The 21,030-nt window shown below is 36.4% G+C and overlaps 1 protein-coding gene across 10 annotated transcripts in view; it reads right to left on the bottom strand.

Moving 5' to 3' along the window:
* The window catches only part of ocrl (OCRL inositol polyphosphate-5-phosphatase), a 29,127-nt gene that overhangs the window by 6,644 nt on the left and 1,453 nt on the right, over positions 1-21,030 (bottom strand). For 2 of the 10 annotated variants that reach the window (XM_028459640.1, XM_028459641.1), the window contains exons 2-19: positions 20,735-20,814; positions 16,488-16,579; positions 16,117-16,155; positions 15,775-15,888; positions 11,439-11,627; positions 11,118-11,352; positions 10,833-11,003; positions 9,288-9,389; positions 9,062-9,176; positions 8,801-8,917; positions 7,866-8,047; positions 7,607-7,718; positions 6,739-6,848; positions 5,197-5,332; positions 4,933-5,043; positions 3,989-4,154; positions 2,068-2,303; positions 252-275 (exon numbers count right to left, since the gene is read on the bottom strand). In XM_028459640.1, the coding sequence (XP_028315441.1) occupies positions 252-275; positions 2,068-2,303; positions 3,989-4,154; positions 4,933-5,043; positions 5,197-5,332; positions 6,739-6,848; positions 7,607-7,718; positions 7,866-8,047; positions 8,801-8,917; positions 9,062-9,176; positions 9,288-9,389; positions 10,833-11,003; positions 11,118-11,352; positions 11,439-11,627; positions 15,775-15,888; positions 16,117-16,155; positions 16,488-16,579; positions 20,735-20,814 (2,331 nt within the window). Of the gene's footprint in view, positions 1-251; positions 276-2,067; positions 2,304-3,988; positions 4,155-4,932; positions 5,044-5,196; positions 5,333-6,738; positions 6,849-7,606; positions 7,719-7,865; positions 8,048-8,800; positions 8,918-9,061; positions 9,177-9,287; positions 9,390-10,832; positions 11,004-11,117; positions 11,353-11,438; positions 11,628-15,774; positions 15,889-16,116; positions 16,156-16,301; positions 16,344-16,487; positions 16,580-20,734; positions 20,815-21,030 lie in introns of those variants that run through there. The other 8 variants (XM_028459642.1, XM_028459643.1, XM_028459645.1 and 5 more) reach the window with 5 other exon arrangements.

The raw sequence follows: 21,030 nt of genomic DNA, 5'->3' as shown, positions 1-21,030 counted from the left end.
TAAATTCCTACTCACTCAAAACCACTACATGAATCTATGCTATCCTCATCCTTGTCCTGTGACCAATCATAAATCATCATAAACTCACATTTATACAAGTCTTCTATTGTTTGAATCCCATTGTATATATCAGTGGGACTTTCACCAGTTGGTTTTTATGACTGGCGTGTCAACACTGTGCCATAAAAGCACAACAAACAGGCCTCGTAACCAAGGTGACATTCATCCAGTTCAGATGTGATGGTTTTTACCTTTTCCATGTAGCTGTCCTCTCCCTGTGCAAGATGTCAGCCCACAACCACAGTGGAGATTTGGAAAAGGAATGATGAAGGCAGAGAAGAAAAAAAAAGCAACAAAAAAAAAAAAAAAACAAGAGCAGAGAGAGCAACGTAGATGCAAGTTTTAGCTCTAAAACAGAATGAGAAAAGCAGATCATTGAGTCTTTCTTTCTCCAATCATCAAAGCAGTAGGAATCACCACACAAGTAGAAGAAAATGATAGTTAAAGCACAAATAAAAACGTGCTGAATGCTTCCGACAGTTCTCTTTAAAGTCAATGCAGATTTGACTTTAAAGAGTCAAAAGGAGACAGTGATGGTCATGTGAGGAAGAATTTTTTTCATGAAACAACAGGTTAAAGAAGGTTCAGCCCATCAGCCTTTCCTCTCCTCTAGGAGCTCCCTGCCTCGGTTTCTGTCACTTCCTCATTCCTCTCATTGTCAGAAGTATGCAGCGTAACACTCTCAAACTGCCCAAACATAGACTTTATCTGTGACTGGGTTTAGTTTGAACGTGAAGAGTAAAACAAGCCCTCACATGTAACACGCTGGTGTCAGGCTTTACACAGCAGCAGAAAGATTACCATCCTAGTTAGGCTGCTCTCTACACCAGGGGTCACCAACATGGTGTCTACGGGCACCAGGTAGCTCGCATGGACAATGTGAGGGGCCCTCAGGAGCTCTCGTCACCAATGAGCTCCACTTTCCAGGATTCAAACTCAAAAAAATAAATATATATGATGGATGTGGTTGGTACTTTTAAATGTCAATACTGCTGTTAAAGTTTTAGTATTAAATTAACCTTCTTTAAATGTTTATTTTCACTGAAACATTGTGACAAATGTTTTTAAGTGATGTTGTAGATTTGGTGTATGGGATGTGGTATGTTATATATTATAATATAAGATATATTTTTAAAAACGGACAGCGGATTTTCAAAAAATATGACAATTAACTTTTAGAAATGTTACATGTTATACACATTTTTTACATTATTATCCTATGTTGGTATTTGTTTTACACTATTATCTTATGTTGATATTTATTTTTTTGCACTATTATCCTATGTCAGTGTTTTTTTTTTAAATTTTTTTTTACTTTATCCTGTTGTTTATGTTGTTGCTTTTTGCACTATTATTATTATATTTTGATATTTAGTTTTTTGCACTATTGTCCTATGTTGGTATTTTTTTTGCACCATTATTATATGTTGGTATTTATTTTTTGCACTGTTATCCTATGTTGGTAGCTAGTCAAATAGGAAGATGATAATTTTCTATGAAATGTAATAAAAATTACACAATAGCATACGTTAGGAGAAATAAAGTGTTGCATGTTGAAACATTTCCTACATTTTTAAGATATTGCTATCCTTCCTTATTATCTTACCCTCTAATTAAAGTGAAATCATGAACAATTAGCATTTAAATTAAAAATAAAATTAAATTGGGTTTTTTGCCTTTATATATATATATGTGTTGGTACACATACATTGAAATTTGTCCTCTGCATTTTAACCCATCCCTGGGGAGCAGTCAGCAGCCATTTTGCGGCCCCTGGGGAGCAGTTCGGGGTTAAGGGACTTGCTCAACATCCCACAGTGATGGCCCAGGAGAGGTTTGAACCGGCAACCCTCCGATTACAAGCCTTAACCACTAGGCCACCACTCCCCTAAAAGTTCTATTCTAACTGATAGCCCTATTCAGTACCTCTGAAGTAGTTTGGGGACCTGTGCTCTACACAGTCTCACATTGAGTTATCTGACCGGCTGCTGATCAGCTTTCCCTCACCAGGTCAATGAGCTTGGTGATGGGGATCTCTCTGATGGGCTTCTTCATGCGACACAGGGTCTCCAGTGAAGTGCCGAAGCAGCTGGGCAAATAGTTTCCGGATATGGTGATGAAGTAGTCTTTGCCACGATCCAGGTGGAGCACCAGGATGTCCTCGATCTTGTCCTCTCCAGAGTTCAGCAGCGTGACAGAGTCTTTACTTACATACACCTCCAGGTAGATCTCCAGCGTCTCATCTGATGAGAACCATGAGGAGGTTTCAGAAAACTGTCACATTTAATATAAGGAAGCAAGCATCAAAATAATGTATCTGATGATACAATTCACGATTTGCGCATCACGGTGTGATATATCGTGATATCAAACAATATAATATATATCGCAATATCAATAACGACAAATTTCACCTTTAGAACTTCTGTGATATAAAATAAAATGTATTGAATTTTTTTAAACTTGCGAGAACAAGTAAATGGTAAGTAAGTGTAATTCAAGTACCAATATCAACAAAAAGACATTGTCATCAACATCCCTCGCCAGATTGGTTCTCATTATAACCTTTTCCTAAATGTCCTAAATCTGACTTAGATGTATACATAAGAAAATAGTATCACATTAGAATATAAAATTACTAACTATCTAAAACATCCCCTTTGAAGATACCTCAAACAGAGTAAAAACAATGGAACAAAGGCAATAACTACAGAAAAGATTATTGCATGCTTCTCATTTTCGAACTCCATCAAGGTATTGATACCCTGAAGCCACACCGCGAATTTGACTATCCTATCTTAAACAGTTTCTGAGAAAAACTGTCCCCTTTAACTCGGATGGACGGACGATGCTCAAACCTATTTTGTGGTGGGGGATAAAAACTAGAGGTATGTTTATCAAACTGTCAAATTAAATTTTTCACAAAAAGTTTAACTTTTGCTTTTTCTTTAACAAAGTAACCACCTACATCTATAAAAGTGCTCAGGATGTTTTATTAAAATAAAGCGCAATCAACTTTAAGCTAAAATGCATTGAGGAGTACTTTAACAAGGTCTGATGTGGTTCACTGACACCGAGTGACTAGGCATTTACGTACTATGCATATGTTAGCACAATTACATGTTTTTTTCATTAAAAAAAAAAAAACTTGATTTTGGACATTTTTTGGATCGATACGATAATCGCACAGTGAAATATCACGATATATCGCCAAACTGATTTTTTCTTACACCCTTAGCTTATAATGATGCACTCAGACTCTTTAAAAAAAAAAGCCCACATGGACCAGTACCAATGTATCTGCTGGGGTCAAAACATTGAAGGCCGTCTTAAGAAACTTTAATTTTCTGCCAACTAAATGAGACGAACAACAGAGTCATTCTTATTGGAACCAACATTGTATACAGTGCTATACGTTACTCCGCTGAACTTTGGAAGCACTGGTATGGCCTCCTGAAAGGATAGGGGTCTCTCTTTTAATGTAAACTCTTTTCTGTGATTTATACACTGTATATTCTGTTTATTATATGGACAGGACAACGAGTAAAATAAAGCCTATCTAGCTATCTATCTATCAATCTATCTATCTATTTATCTATCTATCCATCCATCCATCTATATGTCGTATAAAAACATCTCTTTTATAAGACAGCCTCAAGCTCTGAGGCAATGATACCTTTTAGGGAAATAAAAGAGGCTTTCTTATCTTTTTTTAATCTTATCCGACCTTATTTAGCTGAGGGTTAAACTCTTGTCTTTATGTCATGTAATAATCACACCCTCCTTTTGTAATGTTTAAGTCGATCTCTTGAACACTTTCCAGTTACTTAACTCAAGCAAGTGCTTAGTTTTAGCCGTGTATTCATCCAGCATTTTACATTGGCCTTTAAACCTATTTGTCTAATTTAAAAGACGATAAAGAACCTACTTGGCTCTAGGAATCCATCACTGGGCTCTGCATGCAGCCAGGGTTTGCAGTACTGGGAGTCGTTGAGTTTGGGGATGAAGGCGAAGTGACAGGGTACCTGCCCGTCATTGGTTATTTGGAAGCGCTCTTTCTGGAGTTGCCTGAATTTCACATTCTCAAAAGCAAACTGCAGCACAAGCAGAGAGAAACAGCATTAGGCACAGGTCAGGAGAACATATTTCTAATCTCATATTTAATAAGACATGAAGATTAAATCACTGAAGAATAAAAGTGTGACAAAGTTCATGAATATGTTGAGGTTTAATTTATTCAGACAACTGTTTTCAGGAAGTTTACTTTGATCTCCTGACTTGTTTCGACTGTTAATTGCCAGTCTTCCTCAGAGGCGTGTGCTGATCGCTTCGATGTGTCCAATGCTTGGACACAGTTTTGTTCATGACTTTCCGTATATTAATTCCAGCACGTTCATTTTGAACAAGTTTACTTTTGAAAAAGTTTACTTTGATTTCCCTGTTTTGAAACATGTCAGGAGATCAAAGTAAACTCAGTTGTTTGAATAAGTGAAACCGTAACATATTATGAAAAAAAAACAAAAAAAACAAAATAAACTTGCTGGAATTATTACTCGGAAGTCATGGACAAAACTGTGTCCGAGCATTGGACACATTAAAGCAATCAGCAGAAGCCTCGCTGGAATTACGTACTTGATATATCCCTACACTGAAGTAGTCTCAAAGCACTTTATAACATCAGCTCATTCACACTCACAAACCAATGGGACAGAGCTGCCATGCAATGCGCTAGTCGACCACTAGGAGCAACTTAGGGTTCAGTGTCTTGTGCAAGGACACTTTGACACATAGACGGTTATAGACTTGAATCAAACCCCAAACCTCTCAATCAGAAGAAAAAAATAAAATGAAATACATCATCATCATTAGCACCTCTCTCCTGCTCAGAGACACAGACGGAAGGAAGTCGTTCTCCATTCGGTCCATCGCTCGAACGATTTCTTCAAACACCTTTTTGTGGCGCGTCTCATCGACCACTTTTATCTGCAGAAAAAAAAAAAAAACAATATTTATTCATTTTTACAAAAAGTATCATTTGAGTCCAATGTATTCATTTTTTCATACATTTTTATATTTTACTTTTTATTATTTACTCATTACATTACATCATTCCTTCATGTTTTGACCATTTCCTACCCCTACGCTGAAGAGGGAGCTGACTGGCTTGTGGTCGCTGGTTTGCAGCTCCATGTGACTCCGATATTTTAGCTGCTTAATGTTGCTGCCCCGCCACAAGATCCGGTCACACCAAGCGGGAACGCGACATTTTCCACTGCAAGAAACAGCCGCAAGGTTCAGAGGACAGAAATTAGAGATTGGGAAATAAACACACTCCAAGATTACATTTTAAACAGAAAAAACACGATAAGATTCCTTACATAATCAAGAATATCTAATTTTTCTTGTTCTAAATTACACTGGCTTTGGTTTGTGATTTGACAGGCAGGACATCTCCAATGATCGCTGCCACCTTAACTCATTCACTGCCATTGATGCATATATGCCTCATTTAAAATCCAAACGCTCGCTGCCATTGACGCATATATGGGTCAGATGTGTTTTCTGACTGAGGTTGCTAGGAGACAGTGTGATGGAGTTCTCCTGTGAATATCAAGCTTGCACTATGATGTAGTTACCAACTGATGGCATGTAGGTGGCAGTAGCGCAAATTTGGATGAGAGATTAGCCATGATGAGCAGAGGTTAGAGGAAGAGGAAAGAAGTTTATGAAAGAAAATGACACGAAGGGATATGAAGGGGTGGACCTAAGTGGACTATTGAGAGTGTGGCAATGGTGAGAGAAAACGATCAACAACCCAGGCCAAACGGCGGACTCAGATGTCGCAGAGAAGGAGGAAGCTGCATGTCTGGGAACTGAAGGGGGGAGGGAGATCTGGATTAACATCAAAATTTTGGTAAAAAAAACCATGCAACTTTGACCTACATAGCAAAACAATAATAATTTTGCCATCAAAAGCCTGGCCTAGTGAAAGTAGAGAGTCTATTCTTTCAGAATCTGGTTTCAGATTTTCATAGTACAAAATATTCTGTGGGTCTTTAAAAATCAGTCAAAATGCTCTAAAATGGCTGGCACTGAGGAGTGTAACTTTTCTGAAAATGGCTGGCAGTGAATGAGTTAACCTTTTCAGCTGTCGAAAAGTTTTTCTGATCCATTTCTGGGTTTGCGTGATCACATGGACCTTGTGCACATTTACTGTATATAAAAATACCCTTTTTCAGCCAAGTCCATAGCTGCCCCCCCCTCTCTGGAACACACTCCATGCACACATTCAACACTCCACCTACCCTCCAACTTTCAAATCACTCATCAAAACTCACCTTTTTAAACAAGCTTTTAACTTATGATTATTATGCATTTCTTGTAGTTACCTTTGTTGTTGTTATTTTCTTTTTTGACTTATGTGTAACTGTTTTAACAACTGTAAAGTGTCCTTGAGTGTTTGAAAAGCACTAATAAATAAAATGTATTATTATTACTATTATCATAATTAAGCACCATTAGATCATAAATGTGGCACAAAATAATTTTTTTTTTAAAAGAATAGAAGTAAAAAGACACATCAGCTCTCATCAGGTTGTGATAAGCTAATTCAATCATGTAATGTCTTTCTGTATTATTATTTTTTATTGAATAATAATAATTCCCAAAGGTTCTAACCTTGAGTCCCATCGATCTGTTTGGGGGTCATACTTGTAGGTGGGAATGAAGTTGATTTCGCCCTCCATGAAATCTGAGAAAGCAGTTTTTTGCTGCCTCTGAATGTTTAGCTAAAAAAGAAAAAAAAGACAGCAAAATAAAGTGATATCCTCTCAACCACTCTGTCTCCACCCTTTCCTCTGCACACACCCAATACAGCATAACGTGGATGGCTGTTCATCATAGGAATGGGATCCACACAAGGTTCCTGCTGCTTAACAGAAGGTTTTCCTTGCCACCATGATGAATTCATGTTGGGTGTGGGATACATATGTATGTGTATATACGTATATATGCATATGTGTGTATCCATGAAATGAAGAGTCCGTCCTTAAGACTGCTCTACTGTAAAGTGTCTTGAGATACCATTGGTTATGATTTGGCGCTATACAAATAAAAGATTGAACCTTGGCATCGCCTGGAATGTGTTAAAAAGATCATTACTGGTTACATTCAAAATAATATTATATTTCATATTAAAAATAAATAAAATGCAATATAAAGAAAAGAAGAAAAATTAAATAAAAACAGTACAAAAACATCTTATCTTGTCACTTTGTGCACTAATCTTGTCTACTCTGTATTTGTTACACATGATCACAAACTAATTACAAAAAAAAACTGTTCAGGGTCGCCAGACATTTGTGATGTAAAAAAGGGTCACGATCCAAAAAAGGTTGGGAACCACTGAACTAGGCCATTTTATTGATCTTGAATTGAAGACTCAGAAAAAAAACTAATTTGAAGTCATCAAATCTGTAAACAGAGTTTGTTTGCACTAAGCTGCACCGACGTGCAAACACACACACACAATGCCATTTTTAATCACCTGATCCACTTCCTGAAGCTTCTTGAGCTCATTGTGTGCAATCAGCCTTTTAACCTCGGCTGCATCATTAAGGAAGAGTCGATAGTTCAAGTCTCCGAGCCAGATGACAATACTGTCACACACGCACACACGCGCACACACGCACACACACACACACGCACACACACACACACACACAAACGAGAGAAGGATGAGGCTTAACACAACACAACAGTAATGACGCTTTAGATGTAAATATTCATTCTGGGCAAAGACTCACTCGTGCTTGACGATACTGAGAGGTGGGTGTTCCAGTAGGTGGAACGTCATTCGGGCACATATGTCTTTATAATCCTGATTGCGGCGCTCAAAGTCTTCCACGTGCGCTGCGAGATGAGTGTTGACGATGCAAAAACTAGTGTTGTGGAAGATGAACCTCACAGCTACGCCTCCTTTGTTTCCCTGAAACATAAAAAAAACCACATTGTTTTAAACCACATATGTCAAACTCTAGGCCCGGGGGCCAAATCCAGCCCTTTAGAGCATCAAATTCGGCCCCCTGGAAAAAAGTAAAAATGACAGAAAAAACATGAAACATTTTGTAAATTACCAACTAATTTAGTAGTAGATATCGCAGCATCTCCAAATACAAAAATTCTATTTAAATCCACAATAATTGCAGAGCTCAGTTTTCCAGTTCTTATATCACATGACAGCATTCATTTTTTTATCTAAAATTGTTGAAATAACTCAGATTTTTCCAAATCTAGCAATTTTTTTCTTAAATTATTCCACGAAATCACCCCAAATTCCCCAAATCTGGTAACTTTAGGTGAGGATCCCACAGGGACTGATATACTCACATACTTAATCATTTACATATCATTTATACGTGGAAGTGCAAACAAGGGCACATTAATGCTGAAATCGCTTATTTTCCCACCAAAAATCTGTGGCCCACTTAAGCTCAAACTTGTCCGTATTTGGCCCCTTGACTAAAATCAGTTTAACACCCTTGTTTTAAACAAACAGGACCACAGTGTTTAGATTTTGATTCTAAGATGTTTTAATAAATGATAATGTGACAATTTACAACACAATTTATGTTTAAGGAGGTGATGTTTACAGAAATAGTGTCACATTTTAATGAACAAAGCAAGTGTCAGCCTAAACAATCCAAATTGTGGTATTTAGTGTGAGAATAAGTAAACAAACCATTTTCCCCATGATTCCTGTCCCAACATGCTCTGCAGCAATTTCTTTGATATGATTCTGGTGTATCTTTTTCACAAAGACAACAAGCATCATTCCAACCAGTCGTATAATCCGCACCTGAGGAGAAATAAAGCAAACAGGTCTTTTATTGTTGTATTTATCTGAGGCTGAGAATGATGAGTTCTTCTTCGTTTTCTAACTAAACATGCCTCTTTATACAGCCAGGCTGACTAATCAAACATGAAGCCGTTATTTATTCACCCTTTTGTACTTGGCTTTTCGATGTAAGCTCCTCTCTATGGCGTCGACCCACAGCTGCTCCTTAGACGAGTCCATGTAGAAGAAAGCCTCGGTGCTCAGGTCCAGCTCTTGGAAACTATATTTGTACACAACGTCACCAAGCCTGTGTTATTAAGTCTGAACAATCACATGTATGTATTGTGTGGCTTTGAGATTAACACTGCACTGTTTATATACATTCACTGACCCGATTGCATAAATATCAGGAGGGTCAGAGTCACAGCAGAGCCACGGCTCAAGATTGCTGTCTGGAGACTGACCGTTCACGTTCCACGTACCCGTGAAGAACCTGCCAAAGACCAGACAGTGTATCGCAGAAGAGTAGACGTATTTTAGTAATCCATGTCTAACCTAATATTTTTAGGGATGCACCGAAATGAAAATTCTTGGCCCAAATTTAAAACAGAAAATGAGAAAACCAAGGCCAAAAACCGCAAATTATTATGACCATTGCATTTATGAGCGTGTACTAACCTCGTGTACTAACCTCACTAAATTAAAACATTGCAATTGTATAAATGAATATTAATGCTTCAAAGAGTAAATCAATTAAAAACATTTAAATATTTCTTTAGCGCTGACATTCCAACAACGCACAATATAAAATAAGCAAAGAAAATGTTCAATTTGCCCCCACTCATACATTAAATAATAATGTATAGACCTGTAACTGACTGAGCTTCTGGAAGAGAAATTAAATATGTTATCATTAAAATTGCATTGTGCTTTGATTGCAGCGTGCAGCATTTTTTGTGCGCACTGGTTTAATCCCATCAAAGCACCGTCATTTCTGGGCTATAAAGCGCACCGCTGTATTGTCCGCATTCCAATAATTTAGCAATTTTCCAAGAAAAATCCACACAAAGGCCACATCGTAACATAGGCCGCACTCTATTGGCTGATGAAGGTGCCCTTCAGATGACTCAGCCAATCAGAACGGGCAGGTAGACGGGCTGTTCTACATGATTGAACAACTTTATGCCATTTATTGTTTCCTTCCTACTTTTACTCCATTCAGACTGCTGCAGCGCTGTCTCTCTCTATGCATGTGTGTGAAACTTCAAAGCTGCATCCTATGCATTTCTCCGTGTCTTTGCCATGATGAGGGTGTGTGCATGACAAAATGACTGATCAGAATGATTCAGTGGGAGTGCGCTTGATTTAATGTGATGTTTTATTGATCCACCTTAACGGCAATTTCATTGGTCTGATCTGACGGAGCTCAATTTTTTGGTGGCATGAAAACTTGTAAAACCAAAAAAAAAAATCCACAAATTAGCCGCGTCATTGTTTAAGCCACAGGGTTCATTCAAAGCGTGGGAAAAAAGTAGCGGCTTATAATGGTAATGATCTTTATAACGCGGACCAAGTATGGTCGTGATGTAATAAAGAGCACCTCTCTGAAACCAGATTCTGCTTCCGTGTGGTCCACGTTAACGGAGGGCGACGCGTAACAACAGTGGTAGTGTGACACAAACATAAATCGCACTTAAGCGCCCCGTCAACTCTGCTCAGAAAATGCTTTAGTGGTCAGTTGGATTGAAATACAGCTGCTCTGCGGTTCCATGGACAAGTTGGCCCATTTCCAGACAAGTGCGCGCGCTGATTGCATTGTCACAACATCCTGTTTCGGTCGGCTTTTTTCGGTGGCCGGAATTTCGGTGCATCACTAAATATTTTACAGCATTTCTGAGTCAAAACTGTTGTACAAAACAAAGTCTTGCAGCTTTACCTGTAGGGACGGATGTCCACGTACTCGCTTTCCTTCTTCGCCAGGCGGTGTTTAATGAGGTATTCTCTTTGTCCTGCCTGGCTGGAAAACATGGCCTGTCTCATGCTGGAGGTGGGACTGTCGCACCATGTCGCTGGCCTGTCCGGGGAATCAAACCCTGACCTAAAGCTGCTGTGATAGATAGGAGAGGAGAGGGCAAACTCAGATGGATCTCATAGTAAATCGATGGTCTGTTTATTTGGGGTTTTTGCAAAGAAATGCAGCTATGAAGTTAAGCCAACTCACTCCGGCTTAGTGTTAACAGAGTTGTCCTTGGCCTGTTGGTACGGAGCTCTTTCTTTGGGGACCGGAGCAGGAGGCAGAGGACTGGATGGAGAGAACGATGCTTTGCGTGGAGGTAGTGGAGGAACGGGCGGAGGCTCTCTCGTGCCGACTATTCGATTCTGGTGATTCTTTTTTTCTTCCGCTTTATGAACATGACTGAAGTTTTCAAATCCGAATTCTGAGGCAAGTGTTGGAACTGGATTTTTAAGCACATCAATAAATAAGGAAAACTGACAGTAATGAAGAATGGAAACTAAGTATAAGCCTCTTTATAGTCGTCACCTGTGCTGTTCTGGTTGATTGAGGTGCTGTTGACAAGATTAGTAGGGAGTGCATTGGTAGATGTGTGCTGGTTAGCTCCCGGGGCTACAGAGTTAGCTGGCTTTGTTGCTCTCTGAGCTGGGATGGGAACGTGACCTCTATGGGCTGTGGGTGGAACAGGCTCCATCACTTTGGCGAAAAAAGATTTAACTGGAGAAAATAAATAATAGAATTGTCAGAAAGAAATACGGTGCATGAAAAGCTTAAGCTACTACACAGAAAGTAGAGTAACAAGTTACAGTAACTAATGGTAAAAAAATAATTAAATAAAAAAGTTTTTATGTAATACAATAAACTCATTTTCAGCAGCCCACCTAACCGTAAATTTGAAAACGTGATTGTCAATGATGCCATCAAAGCATGCAGCATATGGATTGTGTGTGAACATGAGTGGTGATGGTATGTCTCCATGTCTTTTACCAACAAAAGAAATAATAGGGCCCTTTAAAATCCATGTTAATAAAATCGCGGACGGAATCGCAGAATCAATCAATGAAAACAGAATCAACTGTTGAACGTGGAAATGGTCAGAATCAGTTAGAAACGCCGTCACCGTGAAGCAAAGGAACGTTTTTTTAATGGGGAAATGTTTCCGGGGACCGCTTATTAGGTGCACCGCAGGCCCAAACACAGTCTAAAAAACACGAAACACAATCTAAAGTGCCAAATAACTACGCAACTCATCACTGAATACTAAATATGAAGCCACCAGTTCCCGCTTAACTTTAACGTGTCTGTGAAACTCCGCTGGGGCACAACATCTCATCAGAGCTACAGAAGATCTGTGGATAAAGTTGTTCTGTTGTTGTGGACGAGACCATCGATGGGATTGTAGAGTCTGAAGCATCGTAGGTTAATGATAACTTCTAATACTGTCAAATATTCTGACCCCTAGTGGTAAAATGACAGATGCATCCTTATCTCCATTTGTTTTTGTTTAATCATTACGGTCTGGAATGACGTCATCAGGATCATTTAAATTGGGTTAATTTGAATTAAGTTGATAAAAACTTAATCAATAAAGCTGATCAGTAAACCATTGAGGGGAATGTGGGTGACATTAATGCTGTTCTCATACATCTTTATAAGACATATAAACACTTAAAAAGGTTAGTCAGAATAATCCATGTCACTACAACTTATATCTACCTTTTAATTGCATTATTTTACATTACATTTTCATTTTTGACTTACATTTTTGTTTAATTATGGTTTTTTTTTTTTATTAGTATTTATTTTGTTTCCTCACAGGATTTAAAAAATAATTATTTTCTGGAGAAAAAAAATATTAATAGTTCTAAAATAAACAGAATTAAAAAAAATTAATGCGGGAAACACTGAATTTGGGAGAAAAAAAAAATTAACAGAATTTGGGAAAAAATCAAATGGATTTCATAGGGCCCTAAAATAAAGTGGTGATGAAAAGGTTCCAAGTCAGACTTAAATGAAATGAAAACTAAAAATGACTTTGGCTGAAAGCCTTAAACCTTCCCTGTTGCCATAGCTTGAAGACGATCATTTAAACAGATATGTATTTTCCCTACAGGGAGACTGTCTGTTTACAGGCTGTAGAGTGAAACTTATTAAAGTCCCTTGGATAAAGTTATTTCTTTATTATTATTAGGAACTTTATTGTTTCACTTGGTAAAGAAATATCAAAAATATAGGACACAGTAAAGAAAGTGAGAAAAATTAAACAAATTGATCCAAACCTATTAATAAAGGGTCTAAATTTTTTACCTCTACAAAGAAACTCTTTCAACATTACTTGAAATTATATATAGTCTGTTTTTAAAAGGTAATGTGTGTAAAATACTACTGTAGTAATAAAGCAATATATCTTAAAGAAACAACAGTAAAGAGTATTTATGAGAAGACAGAAGACAGAAAATAGAATGTTACACAATAAAAAAAAAAAAAACTGACAAATGGTAGCTTGTCATTAAATGTGTTATTTAAATATGTCTGGAATGGTATAGAGTGCCATTTGTAACTGGATTTGGGATTGCAAGAAAGCTAATAATAATCCAATTAAACGCAAAATGAATTCAAATCACATGCAGTCCAAATTCTGTCTGATTAAACTGAGCCAATCTCATCTAAAGTAATAAACCCTCTGATCCTTTTACTGGTATGAGTGAAACTGAAACAAACCAGGGAACAAAAACACTAACCCACAACTATATCCATGGAACTGCACCTGTTCATCCAATAAATTCAAACAATTCAACAAAAGAGAGAAGAAATATTTACTTATCTCTCCTGCATTCATGATTAGATCCTCAGAGGAGCAGCTACGTACAGTATATGTGTATCTCTGTGTCCGTAGACCAAGCTGAATTCAACCAAGACTGAGAACGCTGTAAGCTCAGGTATTGTTGAGTTAAGGTAATGGTAATATCTGGAAGCTCAAGAGAAATGTGTTTGCTAACATTTAAAGTTTTAGTGAGAGAGTGCAGCGCGCTGGATAAACAAGTTATCTCTTTAATTATCTGAGATCCTCCATGTTACATCTATGGATAAACAAAGGCTCTGCTCCTAATTTGATTAGAATTAGCTGTGTCAAAATGATATCAAACTTGAGCACTGCAGTGGAAAAACAACAATTACTTATGAACAAAGACAGTTGTCACTAAACCACATGGTTGCCCTATAAGATAAGATACAATAATGTAACCTTTATTAGTCCCACAAGGGGAAATTTGCACAGTTTCCACAGCCGATAAATTAAATTAAATAAATCTAATTTCTACAAAACCAAAGATATTGACATTAGACATCAGAATTTGCTCAAACAACACAGAATGTATGATTGGGGGGGGGGGGGGGGGAGCTGAATCATTTTGTTGACCAAAGAAAAACCTAACAAAAAACATCAAAGCCACCAAAACTCAAAATCATTATGGTACTTTTAAATTCAATAGGTGAAACAATACAGGGTTCCTACAGCTTCTGTCAAATTACATTCAAGACTTTTTAATGTCATTTGAAATTAAATTTAAGACCACCTTCACTGTAAACACAATTGGGGGGGAAAAAATGCCCCATTACTTACATAGGGTTAGGGTAAATTTGTTTCCAGTGTCTAGTGCAGTTGTTCAACTGGTGACCCCCAAAGTAAACACACAAAATTACAGTGAAATACACAAGAAAAAAAGACAAATAATCAAAATCACTCAAAACACACAAGACGACTACAAACATAAATCTACTAAACAACAAAAATACAAAAAATAAAAACCATTAAGAAAAATCTTAATTTGACAGGCAATTTTCTTTAAATTTACGTTTCCCGATGTTGTTAAAAGTTGCTACAAGCATGACGCGCATCTGCACAGAGTCCCGCTGCAACCACGTCACTGTTTTGTAGTTGTTCTGCTTTCGTGATTGCGCGATGTTACGGTAAATTATATATTTTTTTAAAACCAATTAATGTTATCATTTATTTGGCAATGTGAGACTAATTACAATCATAAAAATCATACGTATGTGTTAAAATGTAAGAATTTTGAAACATTGATTTAAGACATTTTAATGAAAACTAAGGCCGTATTTTTAGATTCATGAATTTAATGCCTTTTAAGACTTTTTCAGGATCCGCCTGCAATAGAGTCAAATTGATTTTACATAACTTTTATGAATTTAATATAATTCATTTTTTAAAAATAAAACACTATACTCAAAGAAATAACATTTAAGCATCAAGCTAATGTATTGTGTAACATAACGATTGATGTATTCAACAATGTGTTTCAAAAATCACAAACATCAATGTGTTTGAATTTAAAATGTCTTGTTCTTGGTGATCTTGAATTGAATCATAACCCAAGAGCAATATACTAAAAACTGAAAAAGGCACTGGTTTTTGTTTTTATGTTATTTTCAGCTTGTTTTAATTTTGTTATTGCTTTTTTTTCCTATATTTGTGTATAAAACATGTGATACTGAACTGATTCGTAAATATGAGTATAACTGAAAATTGTATCACTTTGAAAAAGCCCAAAACAAAATATTAATGGAGAAATAAAACAAACTGAAAGGTAACACACAGACATAAACCATGTATGATCATTCAAGCTTTCGAAAACAAAGGAATTTGCGAACAAGATTTAAGTTTTGAATAATAGTGAAATCAGGCAGGTGTAGGATTTCAACTCCTGTGCACAACAAAATCCCTTCACTGACTTAGTTGTGGGTAAAGTTCTGGAAAAACAGCCCCCAGTGTAAAGTAAATGAACCGCAGAAAGTAAATGTTCAGTGACTGATCTGATCATTAATAATCTGCTGAAAGTCTTACCGTGGTCCTGTGCGCTCTTCACCTGAGCAACAAAAGTCTGAGTCCGATCATCGTCCTGAACCTCCAAGAGCAGATCTGGGACTTTTTCTCCTTTTATTCGTATTCGGATGCACGCTAAAGGAGAAAAACATGTCTTCATGTTAGATACTGAAAGTCTCTGGAAACACATAAAAAAGCAGAATGTCCTGGACACAAAGAAAAGTGACTTAACAGTGGAACCAGTTCAGGATTCTTGAGGAAAACCCTGGCAACTAACGACCAAAGTAAAGCCCCTAAATAGGTACTAGCAATACTGTGCAAAAAACTAAAAATGTAGTTTTAAAAACAATATCATATACTCACAATCTACAGAGAAATCAATGAGAAGAGCTTCTTCAGCCTCTGAAATGAAGAGAACAAATACAATACTGTTAATGATCTACAGTGGGAGGTGTAGTGCTGTGGGGAAGGATTCAAACAGCTTTTCTTAGTTGCATTTTCAGTTTTGTAATAAACACAGGTGAAAGGAAAAGTATCCTTGACCGAACCTGTTCACTGCTGTTTTATTACAGAGGCAAGAGTAACTGAACTGAGGGCAGGAAATGAAGAAAAGGCCTGTGCGTGTGTGCGTTTTTAAAAAAAAAAAAAAAAAAAAAATCCAGGATGTTTGCAGCGGTTGACAGCAATTTGGTTCAGTTAAGTTTACTTTGCAAAGACAAAAGATTTTCACCTACCTCGAATAAATTCAAAGTTACCGTTGATGGGTATTGACAGCTGAGCAACCGGGCGAGACACAACAGCATCAGGGGTCGCCAAAACATTCAGTCTGGATAAGAAAAGCACAAAAAAAGTCATTCAACATCAGTTCTAGTTAACTTCTCAATAAGGATTAATGTTTAAAGCAGGGGTGTCAAACTCATTTTAGCTCAGGGGCCAAATACGGAGCAGTTGATCTTATGTAGGTGGCAGATTTTAGGCGGGAAAAATAGTAATTTAAGCATTATTGTGCTGTAGTTTGCACTCTAACTTGTAAATAAATCATTAAAAGCAATAAGTGACAGATATCAGTCCCTGTCTTTGCTTTAAATGTGTTTTTTGATCTTGTGGCCAATTTTTATGTAATTTGGGGACATTTTGTGGAATAATTTGAAGAAAGTTGCAGGATTTTGGGGGAAAAAAAATCAAGTTCTTTTAACAATTTAAGATGAAAAATCATCATGTGACATAAGCCTGGGTGAAAATGTGAGCCCTGTGGATTTTAATTACATGTGTGTATTCTTTTGGAGATATCTATGAGATATTTACAACTGATTTAGTTTAATTTGCACAAAAATCCATGGTTTCTCTGAATTTTTGACTTTCTGCAGCGGCCCAAATTGGATGCTCAAAAGAGCCGGATTTCCCCTCTGGGGCCTTGAGTTTCACACGTGTGGTTTAAATGATCAAATAAATGCAATGGAGATGAGATGATATCCTGATGATAGCGTTTTTTTTTTTTTTAATTCACAGAAATATTAATCTAAAAGTGTAATTTAGACATGCAATGTCTAAAAAAAAATGAACAAATCAGATAGTTTAATTGGTGATGAAAATGTAAGTTTATATTTAAAACAAAAAACAACTTAATGCACGCATGCATGCAAAACGCTTTCGGTACTAAAACACAGAAGGGAACTCATTAGCACTGTAGTAACAAACACTAGTACCAGACAAGCAAACAAGCATTGTTAAAAGCAGGAGTTGTAATATTGGTTTATGCATGAATTTCCAGTCATAAATGACTAAGAGTGGAGATCAGAGGTGCATGCTGGGCCCTGCCCACACACACACTTCCTGTTCATATCAAAGTGACTAAACTGCAGAGGAAAATGAGTCAGCTCTGCACCACAAACTCCCCCAGAATCAGAAAAACCAGCGCTTGTGTAAAACACAACATCCACCATCATATCAATGCCTCTCTACAGCTCAACATCAATATACAGTATATTTAAAAAATAAAAAAATAAAAAAAAAAAAAGAATTACTATTATTCAATATGCTGTATGTCTTTAATTTTCAAGCCACAGGTGGGGTCATATCATGACAATATCATTTTATATGTCTAGTAACCCTGCATCAGTGCTTTTTAACCTTGGGTTGCCTGAAATGTCTAGTAATTGATTAAAAAAAATACTGAATAGAAATCATTTATTTATTTATTGTTAATATTCTTTTTCAAATTAAAACAACACAATCTTAAACAACTTCTACTATACTTCTATACGTAGTTATTCGTAATAATAATAACAAAAAGACAGTCATCAACATCCCACGCCAAATTGGTTGTCATCATAACTCAAAACCTTTTCCTAAATGTATTAACTCTAAGAGCTTAGATGTATAAATAAGAAAATATTATCACATCAGAATATAAATTTACTAAATATTAGGGATGCACCGCAATAAAAATGTGTGGCCAAAGACGAATAAAATATAAAAAACTTGGCCGAATACCGAATGCTGTTAAGTTTTTCACTATGTTTTTAATAGTGCATAAATAGCATAGAATACATTTTTTGACATGTTTTTTTAAAGAAAGTAAATGTTTACTTAATATTCTGACATTTTTAAAATATTCCAGTAGCCTTTGCTTTTCAAAAAAGTACAACAAAGTTTCTCATTTATGTTAGCCCTTCAAATAAAACAAAATATACATTCCAAAAACAAACTAAAGTGCATTAAAGTAGATAAACCCACAACAAATGAATTATTGTCCTTTTGGCACAAGTCTGCTTAGCCAGAGTAGATAGGCTAATAACAAAAACCTAGGACTCTATAAAATCCATTTTATTTTTTTCCAAATTCCGTTTTTTCTACTTTAATTTTTTAAATTGTGTTTTTTATCTTTTTTTTTTTGAAAGAAAATATTAGTTTTTCTATTAGTTTAGTCTTAAATACAAAGAGTAGTATAGGAATCAATAATTAATGATAAAGATCATTGTACAGAGCACTACGTTGTCATAAAATACCCCACTAGGTAATTGTAAACAGTAAAATAGCTTAGTCGCTTCTTCAAAAAGATAAAAAAAACTAAGTATTTCCAAATTGTAGCCCCAGTGGGAACAATGAATTGTAGCGAGTGCACTACATTCCAGTCCAAATTAAATTTAACAAATTAAATTTGTTTTCCTGCTGAACAGAAAAGAACTCCAAAGATTAACAAAGTGAAAGAAAACTTTTTATATATTTTATATATACTGTCAAATATTAAACACTGGTATACTATTTTTCACAATGGCTGTTATTGTTCTAGGATTTCCTTTCTGGCTAAATATTTGAACAAAACCCTCCCAGTGCCAAGCTTTATGTTGGGATTGCAGCTCAGCTCAATATGTCTGATTTTAACGCAGTCAGCTGAGCGTGGAACAGCCCCTGCTGTTGCTCATGTGAGCGTCATTAGAGCAAAACAGGACCCAGTTAAGGAATGCTGGATTTGCTGAGGTGGAAGTGACTCGAGGCAACATACATGTAAAAATGTAACAAACTCCCAACTATCAGCCACAACATCCCACATACAGAGCTGTTATACTTGGTGCACATGGAATGTGTTTAAAAAGCACTGCTGGTGTAAAAGCTAACCTCCTGATGCTTCACATAACTGCATTAAGTTAGCTTCTTTTCATGTGATTTGTCCTTTCTAACCTCAATAGTTCATATCAGGGCACAAAACGGAATTACTCCCTCCTATCACTACAAGGTAATAACCAACCATAAAACTTCATTTTATTGTTTAGGCCTTTGTCAACCACCCAAAGAAAGGTAAATTATTTTATATATATATATAGTCAAAATGTTATTAATCAAGCAACTGCTATTGGAAAACAATAATATTATTCAGTGCAAAGTGTAAAAAGCTTTATTTTACAAAACAATGCAGCACATTAGGGCTGGGCAATATATTGAGATTCAAAATATATTGAGTTTTCTATTTTGGCAATATAGAAAATTACAATATTGCCTATATCAATATCTATTAGGGCTGCACAATTGTAGCCAAAATGAAAATCACAATTATTTTTGATGAATATTGTGATCACCATTATTTACCATGTTGGGGGGCAAAAGTGTTTAATACATAACTTTAAAACAAACAATATGTGTACAGTTTACAGTGCAAAATGAACCAAAGGCTAACAAAATAAATACATTATTATAGAGTGCAGAACCCGTATTTTAAATGTAAATATTGCCAACAATCAGACTAATTTAATCGTGGCAACCAAAATCCTAATCACGATTAAAATGTAATTAATTGTGCAGCCCTAATATATGCATATATATAGCTCATTTTGTATTAAAATACTAATTTTAGGAAAAGCACTGTTAGATGGATTACTGAGTGCATCCTAACCCAGAACTTCCCCTAAACAAGCCACACTGCAGAACTCACTCACACGTGCTGTCCCTTAGAGGAAGAAACGCCAAAAGTGGCACAGATTATGCAGCTTAGGGCTGGGCGATATGGCCTTTTATAAATACCGCGATATTTTTAGGCCATGTCACGATACACGATATATATCTCGATATTTTGCATTACCCTTGAATTAACACTTTGATGCACAAAATCACACCAGTATGATGATTCTATATGTCTACATTAAAACATTCTTGATCATACTGCATTAATATATGCCAATTTTAAACTTTCATGCAAAAAAGGGGATATCACAACTAAGTCAAAGAATTGTTATTCTGGTGTGAATTTATTGAGATTCATATCATTATCATCATTTTGAGGTATGAATTTTGGTCCATATCGCCTAGCCCTACAGCACATACTTTAAAGTGCATGTCCAGACAAAGTACAGCATTTAAGAAACCACCAAAGTTCATAAGAAGAATAAGACAAAATGACAAAAAGTGTTTAATAATCAAACCCCATTGAAATGTCCCTCGTACTGTCTGATACAGTGTACAGTGTACATGCCTCCCTGATACTTACATAAATTCTCCATTGCGCTCTATTAGTGACAGCAGTCTGGACTCCTTCTGGCCAGACCTCAGCTCCAGACCTTTTACAGTGTAAACAGCACAATCAAGGAATAATCATCATAACTGAGGATGAAAGAAGTGTCTAGATATCATAAGATCAAGGCATAAGACTGAAGGGGACAAAAGCAAAAACAAATTGAATAGTATTAAGATTTTCTGCAATCCCCTGTGTGAAAAAACCCAAATAATAAAAAGACGATCTGCATTCTAACCCTGCCCCGATTTTGGGGTGAGGGGGTGTTGTTC

This window comes from Gouania willdenowi, chromosome 10 (assembly GCF_900634775.1).
Source record: "Gouania willdenowi chromosome 10, fGouWil2.1, whole genome shotgun sequence".
In the NCBI taxonomy this organism is placed as follows: domain Eukaryota; kingdom Metazoa; phylum Chordata; class Actinopteri; order Blenniiformes; family Gobiesocidae; genus Gouania; species Gouania willdenowi.
Note: the sequence above shows the minus strand (reverse complement) of the source record. Positions and strands in the feature narration are given on the sequence as shown.